Source organism: Hydractinia symbiolongicarpus, chromosome 1, assembly GCF_029227915.1.
Source record: "Hydractinia symbiolongicarpus strain clone_291-10 chromosome 1, HSymV2.1, whole genome shotgun sequence".
In the NCBI taxonomy this organism is placed as follows: domain Eukaryota; kingdom Metazoa; phylum Cnidaria; class Hydrozoa; order Anthoathecata; family Hydractiniidae; genus Hydractinia; species Hydractinia symbiolongicarpus.
In genome coordinates, this window is record NC_079875.1 from 31782401 (window position 1) to 31795628 (window position 13228).

At 33.4% G+C, this 13228-nt stretch overlaps 1 protein-coding gene across 1 annotated transcript; it reads left to right on the top strand.

Moving 5' to 3' along the window:
• Window positions 1-6792: 6792 nt before the first annotated feature.
• Window positions 6793-11859, top strand: LOC130649611 (putative ankyrin repeat protein RBE_0319). Its single transcript, XM_057455934.1, has 6 exons — window positions 6793-7137; window positions 7217-7499; window positions 7927-8846; window positions 8922-8970; window positions 9210-9262; window positions 11233-11859. Exons 2-6 carry the CDS (start codon window positions 7243-7245, stop codon window positions 11793-11795), a joined length of 1842 nt encoding a protein of 613 aa, XP_057311917.1. The 5' UTR covers window positions 6793-7137; window positions 7217-7242; the 3' UTR covers window positions 11796-11859.
• The last annotated feature ends 1369 nt before the right edge of the window (window positions 11860-13228 follow it).

A 13228-nucleotide genomic window follows, 5' to 3' on the forward strand; every position in this document is an offset into this window, starting at 1 on the left:
TTCTAAATTTAATTTACTAGGCATTTCGTGACACCACGGCAACAACAAACACATATCAATCCCCTGGAAAACAGCAAAGTTGGTTATTTGACGTCATATTTTTCTGTAAGGACTAGATAAAAGATAATAACCCAGAAGAAGAACTTGTTTACTATTTTTTGCTTTTTGTTCAAATTCAAATTTTTTCTTGAGAATTTTAAGTATCATTTTTGGAACAGAATCAATATAAAGAGATAAGGAATCTCTGGCACCAGATTTACATCAAACCTGTCCTCTGAATGTTAATCGGAAATTTGAAATACTAAACCAATAACAAAGCTTTTTTAATGTGTTGTATAATGGACTGTCGAAGAGTGTCAACAAATGTTCTGGACCAACAAAAGAAATCTAAGATTGACGAATGTCAAACAAAAGTCAATTGAGACAATACTGGTAACAAAAACAACTACCTGGCAATGTCAGGAATTCTTTAAAATATTGGGCACAAATCTCAGCTCCTCATGGAATGCTGCTGATGGAAAACTATATGGAAGTAGTAAATGCTCGATTTAGCGCCCTGGGCGCTTATTTAAAAATTCAACTTTTGGGGTGGGCGCTTATTCGAGAGGGGCGCTAAAACGAGAGGGGCGCTTAAAAAAAACTCAAGTTGTGTCAAATCAAAAATTTTTTAGCAACTAAGACAGTATTAGTAAGTGATAAAATAATAGAATAAAACAGAAGACATGCTCTAAAAATAACGTTGTTAATGTTCTTAAAAACTAAATAATCTCTATGTCAATATCATCGTCTTCGATTTCGTCATCGTCCAATAAAAAAACTTCGTTTGCCGCCTCTTCTACATCGGAATCAGTTACGCTATGTGATGAAAAAGGGTTTGTTTCATCCTCGGCATCCCGTAATACCTGCATTTGTGTTTTAAGCATTGTTTTGCCTGCTGCACAAGGTTGTGATTCTTTGAAACAATGAATATCGTCATCTTCAGAACCATCAACTTTTATATTTAGTGCGCATGACTTAAATGATTGTTTAATGGTATCAGCTGATAAGGATGATCACGATTCTAGAATCCATTCAACAATACGTTTACGAGGTGGTGCCTTAAGATTGCCATCAACGGTTTCGTTGTGTATTCCCTCATCTGCAAGCCATTGATCGTATCTTTCTGTACACATCGCCTTAAATGGTTTATTCCATGACACATCTGGTGCTTGAATGTACTTCGTGCATCCTCCGGGAATAATAACCTGATCAATGTTTGAAGACTTTAATGCTGCTGCAACACTACTTTCCATATGACACTCGTAGGAGTCCCACGCTAAAAATTGCTTACCGAAAGAGAAACTTCCCAAAACCTTCTTAGTATAGTCAAGAGTCAATTCAGTATTCATCCAGCCATTTGATGAAGAAGCTATTATACAGCGTGTTTTGAATTCGTCGTTTAGTGTTCTTGACTCACGTTTTGCGCCTTTAAATACGATATACGGTTTCAATCTTGTTCCATCCGCTTTTGCTGTTAAGCAGACAGATACTCGTGATTTTTCATGGCCAGTAGTTTTCATTGTAACAGTCTTGTCACCTTTTTTATGTACTGTTGTATCAGATACCATATCTGACCAAACGGGTGTTTCATCCATTGCTATGATGTTTGAAGGTGAATAATGATACTTAGAAGCATAACGTCGAGTGTGGAGTATGTAAGACACAAGTTTATCGATCAACTTAGAAGGATCTTTTTGAGCGACAGAAGTTTTTCGTCTCAGAGATAGCCCATTTCGAAGCATAAACTTCTGCAACCACCCTATACTTGCTACAAATGTGATGCTATTTTCTGAATCACTTTCTTTCGCTTTCTCATTATACACAAAAAGGGCTTTTTTCATGATCAGTTTTCTGGAAACTCGAAGTCCTTTATCTCGTCTATCGTAAATCCATTCAACAAGCACTTCTTCCATCTGCTGATCGAGAGGTTTGCGTCCAGCACCGTCTAATCGTTTCCTTATTGAACCGTGATCTTTCTTTCTTAAAGATTGTAATTCTTCTTTACACTTTGACCATTCTCTTATTCTCTTTCTATCAACGTTGAATTTTCTGCTTGCTGAACTTATGCTATTGACTTACTTACTTATGCTAATACTGGTAACAAAAACAACTACCTGGCAATGTCAGGAATTCTTTAAAATATTGGGCACAAATCTCAGCTCCTCATGGAATGCTGCTGATGGAAAACTATATGGAAGTAGTAAATGCTCGATTTAGCGCCCTGGGCGCTTATTTAAAAATTCAACTTTTGGGGTGGGCGCTTATTCGAGAGGGGCGCTAAAACGAGAGGGGCGCTTAAAAAAAACTCAAGTTGTGTCAAATCAAAAATTTTTTAGCAACTAAGACAGTATTAGTAAGTGATAAAATAATAGAATAAAACAGAAGACATGCTCTAAAAATAACGTTGTTAATGTTCTTAAAAACTAAATAATCTCTATGTCAATATCATCGTCTTCGATTTCGTCATCGTCCAATAAAAAAACTTCGTTTGCCGCCTCTTCTACATCGGAATCAGTTACGCTATGTGATGAAAAAGGGTTTGTTTCATCCTCGGCATCCCGTAATACCTGCATTTGTGTTTTAAGCATTGTTTTGCCTGCTGCACAAGGTTGTGATTCTTTGAAACAATGAATATCGTCATCTTCAGAACCATCAACTTTTATATTTAGTGCGCATGACTTAAATGATTGTTTAATGGTATCAGCTGATAAGGATGATCACGATTCTAGAATCCATTCAACAATACGTTTACGAGGTGGTGCCTTAAGATTGCCATCAACGGTTTCGTTGTGTATTCCCTCATCTGCAAGCCATTGATCGTATCTTTCTGTACACATCGCCTTAAATGGTTTATTCCATGACACATCTGGTGCTTGAATGTACTTCGTGCATCCTCCGGGAATAATAACCTGATCAATGTTTGAAGACTTTAATGCTGCTGCAACACTACTTTCCATATGACACTCGTAGGAGTCCCACGCTAAAAATTGCTTACCGAAAGAGAAACTTCCCAAAACCTTCTTAGTATAGTCAAGAGTCAATTCAGTATTCATCCAGCCATTTGATGAAGAAGCTATTATACAGCGTGTTTTGAATTCGTCGTTTAGTGTTCTTGACTCACGTTTTGCGCCTTTAAATACGATATACGGTTTCAATCTTGTTCCATCCGCTTTTGCTGTTAAGCAGACAGATACTCGTGATTTTTCATGGCCAGTAGTTTTCATTGTAACAGTCTTGTCACCTTTTTTATGTACTGTTGTATCAGATACCATATCTGACCAAACGGGTGTTTCATCCATTGCTATGATGTTTGAAGGTGAATAATGATACTTAGAAGCATAACGTCGAGTGTGGAGTATGTAAGACACAAGTTTATCGATCAACTTAGAAGGATCTTTTTGAGCGACAGAAGTTTTTCGTCTCAGAGATAGCCCATTTCGAAGCATAAACTTCTGCAACCACCCTATACTTGCTACAAATGTGATGCTATTTTCTGAATCACTTTCTTTCGCTTTCTCATTATACACAAAAAGGGCTTTTTTCATGATCAGTTTTCTGGAAACTCGAAGTCCTTTATCTCGTCTATCGTAAATCCATTCAACAAGCACTTCTTCCATCTGCTGATCGAGAGGTTTGCGTCCAGCACCGTCTAATCGTTTCCTTATTGAACCGTGATCTTTCTTTCTTAAAGATTGTAATTCTTCTTTACACTTTGACCATTCTCTTATTCTCTTTCTATCAACGTTGAATTTTCTGCTTGCTGAACTTATGCTATTGACTTACTTACTTATGCTAATACTGGTAACAAAAACAACTACCTGGCAATGTCAGGAATTCTTTAAAATATTGGGCACAAATCTCAGCTCCTCATGGAATGCTGCTGATGGAAAACTATATGGAAGTAGTAAATGCTCGATTTAGCGCCCTGGGCGCTTATTTAAAAATTCAACTTTTGGGGTGGGCGCTTATTCGAGAGGGGCGCTAAAACGAGAGGGGCGCTTAAAAAAAACTCAAGTTGTGTCAAATCAAAAATTTTTTAGCAACTAAGACAGTATTAGTAAGTGATAAAATAATAGAATAAAACAGAAGACATGCTCTAAAAATAACGTTGTTAATGTTCTTAAAAACTAAATAATCTCTATGTCAATATCATCGTCTTCGATTTCGTCATCGTCCAATAAAAAAACTTCGTTTGCCGCCTCTTCTACATCGGAATCAGTTACGCTATGTGATGAAAAAGGGTTTGTTTCATCCTCGGCATCCCGTAATACCTGCATTTGTGTTTTAAGCATTGTTTTGCCTGCTGCACAAGGTTGTGATTCTTTGAAACAATGAATATCGTCATCTTCAGAACCATCAACTTTTATATTTAGTGCGCATGACTTAAATGATTGTTTAATGGTATCAGCTGATAAGGATGATCACGATTCTAGAATTCATTCAACAATACGTTTACGAGGTGGTGCCTTAAGATTGCCATCAACGGTTTCGTTGTGTATTCCCTCATCTGCAAGCCATTGATCGTATCTTTCTGTACACATCGCCTTAAATGGTTTATTCCATGACACATCTGGTGCTTGAATGTACTTCGTGCATCCTCCGGGAATAATAACCTGATCAATGTTTGAAGACTTTAATGCTGCTGCAACACTACTTTCCATATGACACTCGTAGGAGTCCCACGCTAAAAATTGCTTACCGAAAGAGAAACTTCCCAAAACCTTCTTAGTATAGTCAAGAGTCAATTCAGTATTCATCCAGCCATTTGATGAAGAAGCTATTATACAGCGTGTTTTGAATTCGTCGTTTAGTGTTCTTGACTCACGTTTTGCGCCTTTAAATACGATATACGGTTTCAATCTTGTTCCATCCGCTTTTGCTGTTAAGCAGACAGATACTCGTGATTTTTCATGGCCAGTAGTTTTCATTGTAACAGTCTTGTCACCTTTTTTATGTACTGTTGTATCAGATACCATATCTGACCAAACGGGTGTTTCATCCATTGCTATGATGTTTGAAGGTGAATAATGATACTTAGAAGCATAACGTCGAGTGTGGAGTATGTAAGACACAAGTTTATCGATCAACTTAGAAGGATCTTTTTGAGCGACAGAAGTTTTTCGTCTCAGAGATAGCCCATTTCGAAGCATAAACTTCTGCAACCACCCTATACTTGCTACAAATGTGATGCTATTTTCTGAATCACTTTCTTTCGCTTTCTCATTATACACAAAAAGGGCTTTTTTCATGATCAGTTTTCTGGAAACTCGAAGTCCTTTATCTCGTCTATCGTAAATCCATTCAACAAGCACTTCTTCCATCTGCTGATCGAGAGGTTTGCGTCCAGCACCGTCTAATCGTTTCCTTATTGAACCGTGATCTTTCTTTCTTAAAGATTGTAATTCTTCTTTACACTTTGACCATTCTCTTATTCTCTTTCTATCAACGTTGAATTTTCTGCTTGCTGAACTTATGCTATTGAGTTCGGCGTAAGCTACTGCGTCAAGCTTAAACTTTAAGCTATAACTAGATACTTTTTTACCCTTATGAGAAATAGCGACTTCGTTAGTTTCGTTTCCATCCGCCATATTTTCGTACCACACTTGACCTTGAAATTTTTCTTTATTTCCAAAGCTATCTTTATTTCACTTCGCAGATCTTTTTTAAATGTCCTTCACCACAGAAGACAATTTCTGCAAGCTCCTCAACTATCTAACATTGTGTAAAGCCAATAAGATGGAGTGTTTTCATCGATGTTCACAAAGATCAAAAGACAAAGGTGACAACTTAATAGTTGTTCCAAATGGTGTTTTTTGTTTCTTTTGTTATCAAAGCTGCAGTCACATCTAATTAAAGTGCCAATTTACTATATTTCACTACTAGTCATAAAGATAGCTAACATAAAAGTTACGGCAAGAACAAACTCTTCTTTCTGCAATATATTTTACACTTTGGAATTTGAAACTGCTATCCGTGGTCATCATGTTTACCAGTCAAAATGGACGCCTGAAATAAACTTAAAATTGAAATGTGCAGTTGATACAAGAAATGAAGCTACAGAATACGATGAAAATGCAATCGGCGTTTATTTATGGGGCAAAGAAGGAACAGTAGATGGGCTTGTTGGTCATCTTCCATTGGAGTTATCAAAACTCATAAAACAATTTCTAAACGCAGACCATTATAACGTCGTGACAGCAACCGTGATTGGAAAGAGAAAAAGAGAAGTTGGGCTTGTCATCCCGGCAAAGTACAGTGCTATGACAACACATAAAGAACTGATAACTTTTCTAAATGATGAACTATTGAAAAGAAAAAATAGATACGAACACTTTGCTATGAAATTTAACGCTGTAAATGATTTTAAAAAGAAAGCTATTTTTGAGTAAAACGTCTTTTTCCTATTTCCTAAATATTCAAATAAGCGCCCCCTTTGGCTCTAAAATTATATTCGAATAAGCGCCCATGGGCGCTTATTTGAGAGGGGCGTTTATTTAAAAATTCAACTTTTAGGGTGGGCGCTTATTCGATATGGGCGCTTATTCGAGAGTGGGCGCTAAATCGAGCATTTACGGTATGCAAAAAGTGGGGAAAAAATGATTTTTAATTTCTGTTTTTTTTTTGGTTTTCAATTTTTTCTTTTCTTTAAATATTTGATATTTACGAACTTTGAATTTCAAAATAAAAAAGTATTAGAAAATGAATTTGTATCAAAATTCTGATTTCTGATTTTCAATTAAATTTAAAATCAAATGGGCGTAATTACAAAATGTGAATTACAAGATTTTTAATGATATGAAAATCAAAAATACATACATATCGAATAACATATTACCGTGATTTTACTTAAAATTATATGATAACTATAAGCTTTTAAAAGGCATTGAATAACGGAGTGTCTCATAGCTCCTACGATGAAGAACTTTTAAAAGAGAATGCAAGCTATGGCAACAAAAGAGATTATCAATAAACTGTTTTATTAAATATTTATAGCGTGTGTCATTTGTGGTAAGTTGATTGGGTATTGTGAAAAAAAAAGTTAGAATATTTCTGTTAAATAATTTTAAAAATAATTCCAAGACAGATTTTACGTAAAGGGTAATATCTTACGACTTATATACTGAACAATCTCACTCAACATGAATAAAAAATATACTTATAATATTTTACTTTTTAGAAGAATTTCCAAATTTCTGAAATAAAATGGCTTTATCAAAAGTTGAGCTTGCTGCGATGTTGGAATGCAAGATCTGTTTAGACACCTATCATCAGCCTAAACAATTAAACTGCGGACACACTTATTGTCAAGATTGTCTAGATGGTATTTTAGTGTTTATGGAAGATGGGAGTGCTGAACTGTCTTGTCCAGTGAGGTGTACTGAAAAGACAACAATAACTCGGGAACAAACAACATCCTCGTTAGTAAAGGTGTTCACATTAACTGGCATTTTGGACAAAGTGTAAGTTAATCCTATGTACATAATACTGAAAAACGCTCATTTTGTACTTTTCTCAGTAATTGTAGGAATTTTTATTTTAGACAAACGCGCATGGAAATAACACAGACATAATTTTATGAAAATTTTTTTAGTTCCTAACATTTCAGTTCATTTGGATGTGAACAAAGAAAAAAAATTACAAAGCTGAAAGTACTTCATAAAAAAATAACAAACATAGGAAAATGGTATTTTAAAGCAGAAATTTTATACCAAATATTTATAATTTAACGTAAATAACAGGTGTTCAAAATATAAGAACGGCAACTCATGGTCGTCATAAAAAGTGTATAGCATATGTTAGGAAACTCATTATAATGGAATATGAGGATATATAATTTGGTTATATAGAGTGTTTTCAATAAAATAATTAATTTTACTTTATCCATAGTTCACCTGGTAAAAATGTTAAATCTTTATGTCAGCAAAGTAAAGAATGTAAGCAGATAATCAGCTATTCCTGTACAACATGCAGTTTAAAGATCTGTGAAAAATGTCAAAATCTTCATTCTTGTTCCAACAAATCATATATCAATGTCATTTTTAATCAAAAATTGCAAGAACTCCAACCATTGTGTAAGCAACATGACTCACTTGCAAAATTTGTCTGTATTGATTGTGAAAATTTGTTAACATGTGCATATTGCACACACAGACAACATAAGAATCACAGAATAAAAATGATTGATGATTTTGGACTGGAAGCCAAAAAGTGGTTCCAAGCGTTTATCAGCTCATTCGATGAAACAAAAGTGGTGTTGGAAAAGTTAACAATGAAATACAGTGACGCTTTAACAAATTTAGAGAAAGAAAGGGAAGTATTTGTTCAAAAATTAAAAGAAAGAAAGTTAAAACGACTAGAAGAATATCTCAAAATGTTAAATAAAGAAGAAGAAGATCTATTGCGGATATTCGATAAGAAATCTGAAGAATTTAAAGCAAAATTGACTTGTGAAGGTTTTGTCGACAATAAGAAAGTACAAGAATTTACAGATTACGTTAAAGCTTTTAATTTAAAATCTCATTTTGAGTTAGTTACAGAAAAGTTGGAAATTGAACGACAACTTCGCAAGCTATCCTCGTTTCCAAGAACTATCCCAACATTCAATTCACACCTTCATCAAGTGAACAAAGCGGATATTTTGTCAAATCCGTTGGGCAAAATGAAAATTTCAATTGATGACGTTACCACTGTTGATGTAGACGCCAATGAATGTTCTGTTTATAGAAACTTGATTGATGAAGATGAAACCCAACCCAACTATTCCCAATTATCAACTGATCTAATGAACTTAGTTGAAAGTCTGAAAAGTGAGTTTTCATATTTATTGGTTGAAGTTTTAACATAAATTTAGTGAATTTTAAAAAATTTATTGTATTTTATAGAGTACGAGAAACCAAATGTAAATCCTCGTTCTGGAAAACAACAACAGAAGTAGGTATATTTTAAATCCTCTATGTGTTACTTGTCATCGTCTCTACACATCACCATATTGATCAGAATAAGAATTTGTTGTCATTGAATTGTTTTAAATGATTGATATATCATTACAGCTGCTTCAATATTTGTCGCATACAATAAAAATATTTCTACAGCCTGTTTGTTAAATGTTTGTACAGATTGATAAAGATTAAAAAATAGCAACAATATAATTGAACGGTGTTTTTATTTAGTGATGTAAAGCCAAAAAGGTTCCAGCTTGCTAAGAAGAGTTACTCTTTTGAAGGTATGAAGCTTTTTATGTGGTGGAGATAGGTTAATTTTTCTCGATACACAGTAATTGTGGTATTGCTAAAAGACTAACTAAAACAGGTTGTATATGTAATAACGAGAGCACAAGTATTACTCCAATACTATCAACTCCAAGTACTCATCAACTTTGAAAGTATTTTGTTGTTGCTGTGTACTGCGCATAGTACTGTTCTATTCTGTTCGCTAGGCTTTGGAAAAACTTTCTCACCAAAACTTAAACTATTTTAAGATAAAACCAATATCCTGAAAGAGATTTTAGGCGAGAAAAACTGGGGCTAGTTCTCTTGCATTACGCAGAAATTTGACTATTTGTAGTTTTTAATGATTAGCAGTACTTTCAATCCCATTTGTAATCACTTGTAGTTTGCCGTAATACTATTATTCCAATTTTCACCACTCGTAACAAAATCCATATTCTTTTTTTTCACTCTTTCTCACGCGCTCCATAAATATTCATACTCGCTAACCCAATCAAAGTCAGTTTTTGTACTTCCGTTTTTATCCTTAACAACTAATCGTATCACTCATGACTTAAAAAAATAAAAAAAAAATTAAAAACTATTTGAGAATCCATATAAAACTCCCGCACTGGATAACTCTAACTAATGATAATTTCTCACTAAACAATCCCCCTGCCCTTCTAGACAATGACTCCTGGCTAATTTCTACTGAATACATGCCCTACGAAGCGACTTCCACGCTTTTTTTACCACAATAATTTTATAAGAACAGGAGCATTTTCTTTCTGGCAAATACGAATAACAAAAGAACAACTTTAGGTTCAAATCGTTGTTTCTAAAACTAAGAACAACCTGATTTTCGTCGTCAAGTAAGAACAATCCAGCATAGAATTTCTCTTGATTCTCAATAACTTTCTCCCAGAACTTTTTTTCTTTAATAATTGTTTCCTGGATAACCTAAAATGTAAGATCTAATATTTTGACAAATTAAGATCTCGTGTACTTCTTTGCTTGAAACAGCATAATGATGTTCTTTTTATTCACAAAAATATATGTAATATATAACGCGGTGGAAAGGTAAGAAAAGAAAGTTTAGGAAGTAAAGTAAAGGAAGCTTTTTTTGCGATGTTTAATAAGTCTTTCTTCAATTTTATTATGTGCAAGAACCAACGTTGTGATTGACGAATTACAGTGAAATTGTGATTTGTTAGACTGATACTTGAGTAGAAGTTTCTAGTGAAACAAAGTTAACAATAATTAGTCAGATTTTGGTGAAAAAAGAACTGTGAATAGCTTTTCAAGAATACTTTGACATCTTCAAAAAGTGATAGGGTACATACGCCATTTTTAGCACATAAAAAAATTATGCACTAAAGATGGCGTAGGTCAAAATGTTTCTTTTTTAATTATGTCATTTTTCTTTTTTAGTTTAAAATTTGTAACTCGCACTTGATCTGTTAAACTCGCAGTTTGAAATTTGTACACTGTTAGTTTGCACCTAATCAAAATCGAGGATAAAAACTAACAGCATTGTTCTTCTTTCAGAGGACTGTAAATAAAACAAATGCGTGCAAAAAATGGAAACATTGAACCAAAATGTCACCCAAGTCAACTGCGAACGCCTGCGGCAACTTTGTTTCCAGGGAATTTACATTAATAATAAAACAGAATATCAAATACGCACTTTAAATTTTTACACTTAATCGTATATCAGTTTAAAAAATGATGAGTTTAATTTTTATTATTTGCGAAAAATAACATAACCCAAAAAAATTATTAACAATTATGTTCTTAAAGTTTTAATTTTTAGACAATTGACTATATAAATGTTCTTAAAACTTGAGAGGTTAGAAATAGAGATTCCTATTGAAATTTTGCGCCGACTGGGAACTTCGGCCCTATTTCATTTAGCGCAATAATTTTTATTTAAAGTTAACACCCTTGTCATTTTTGTTTTCAATTATACCACATAACTTGTTTTTAGAACTTGAAAGAATCATTAAAAATGGCGATGTCAAGACATTTCAATCAATTCTTATTGATCATCCAAATATCGTTAAAATGAGAAGTGGTTATTATGAACCAACACTGTTGATTATAGCAGCATGGTACAATAAACCATCAATGGTGAAATGTTTGATTGATGCTGGTAGTGATGTGTATGCTGTGGATAAATGTAAATCGAATGCATATCACTACAGTGCACGTTATGGTCATCATGATGTTTTAAAAGTTTTAATTACTCATGACGTAACAAACATTAACAACGTAAACACTGACAATAACACACCATTACATTTTGCATCTTGTAATGGTCGTATTGATTGTGTGAAGTTGTTGTTGTCGATACCACACATTGATGTCAATATACAAAACATTAAGAATAACACACCATTACATCTTGCATCTCGTGATGGTCATACTGATTGTGTGAAGTTGTTGTTGTCGATACCACACATTGATGTCAATATACGAAACAAATGGAACAAAACTGCTTATGATGATACTCGTAATAACACTATCAAACGTTTATTACAAGAACATTAGAGAAATTAAGAACATTTTCAGACAATTATATTTTTTAATTTACCTAAGCAAATTATTAAAGGCACATATCGTCTTTTTTATTAGAATTATAGGTTATAGTAGAATAGATTTCTTATTTATTTCCTAAATATACGTTCACAAATTTTAAAACATGACTTCTTAAGAAGAAAATTGTATAATTCAACAAATACTAAAAATTTAGCTGGGATGTGTCATCTTTACTAACAGTGAGTAAGACACCTCAGTAGATTGACAAACAGGATGGTTTGCGGTTTGTATCAGAATTAACCCTTAGAAAAAACATTTCAAACAGAATTTGTTTTAAGAAACACCACTGGCTTTTTCTGGACTTATCGCCAAAAATTTAATTTAAACACCCTAGGTTTGCCGTTATGTGTTATATGTTTTGTTAAGTATTGTTTTATACATCCTCGGTGTATTATGTAGTTGTTGAAAATTATATTTAAAAAACTTTTTAGATAATTGTATCAATTTACGTTGATAATGTCTTGTAGTAACAAGACGAAATATCCGTTAAAATAAAACAAAAAAAGATGTCATCATCAATCAAACTTCTCGTACTTATTTTTATTGTGAAGTCATATGCCGAATTAATATATATGACACTCGTCATTTTGTAATACCTCGTTTATCAATTCCTAAATGATAATTATCTTGTATATTATATCGTCGGCAACCTCGTCTCAGGTTTTATATATTATAGCCGTAAAATTGATATACGAGGTATTTCAACGTGACGAGTGTTATGTATTTCGTATTTTTTGTATTGATACAAGATAATTGCACTTTAGGGTTAACAACGTCTCAGGTTCTATATATTTTAGCTGTAAAATTGATAAACGAGGCATTTAAAAAAGAAGAGTGTTATATACTTGGTATTTTTCGTATTGATATTGATTCGTATTGATTCGTATTCGTATTCGTATCGACAACCACGTCTCAGGTTCTATATATTTTAGTCGTAAAAGTGATAAACGAGGCATTTCAAAGTGACGACTGTTATATATTTGCAATTTTTCGTATTGATACAAGATAATTGTCATTTAGGGACGACAACCTCGTCTCCGGTTCTATATACTTTAGCTGTAAAATTGATAAACGAGCCATTTAAATGAAACCCGTGTTATATATTCGCTATTTTTCGTATTGATACAAGATAATTGTACTTTAGGGTTGACAACCTCATCTCAGGTTCTATATATTTTAGCTGTAAAATTGATAAACGAGGCATTTAAATGAAACACGTGTTATTTATTCGCTACTTTTCGTATTGATACAAGATAATTGTCATTTACGGTCAACAACCTCGTCTCAGGTTCTATATATTTTAGTCGTAAAATTGATAAACGAGGCATTTAAAGAGACGAGAGTTATATATTTGCTATTTTTCGTATTGATACAAGATAATTGTA

What these genes read in the sequence shown, in the direction of transcription:
- LOC130649611 (XM_057455934.1), top strand. Translation starts at nt 7,243, where the DNA reads ATGGCTTTATCAAAAGTTGAGCTTGCTGCGATGTTGGAATGCAAGATC. An exon ending in TCTGGAAAACAACAACAGAA is followed by an intron (nt 8,971 to 9,209) that starts GTAGGTATATTT and finishes GTTTTTATTTAG; the next exon opens with TGATGTAAAGCCAAAAAGGT. An exon ending in GAAGAGTTACTCTTTTGAAG is followed by an intron (nt 9,263 to 11,232) that starts GTATGAAGCTTT and finishes ACTTGTTTTTAG; the next exon opens with AACTTGAAAGAATCATTAAA.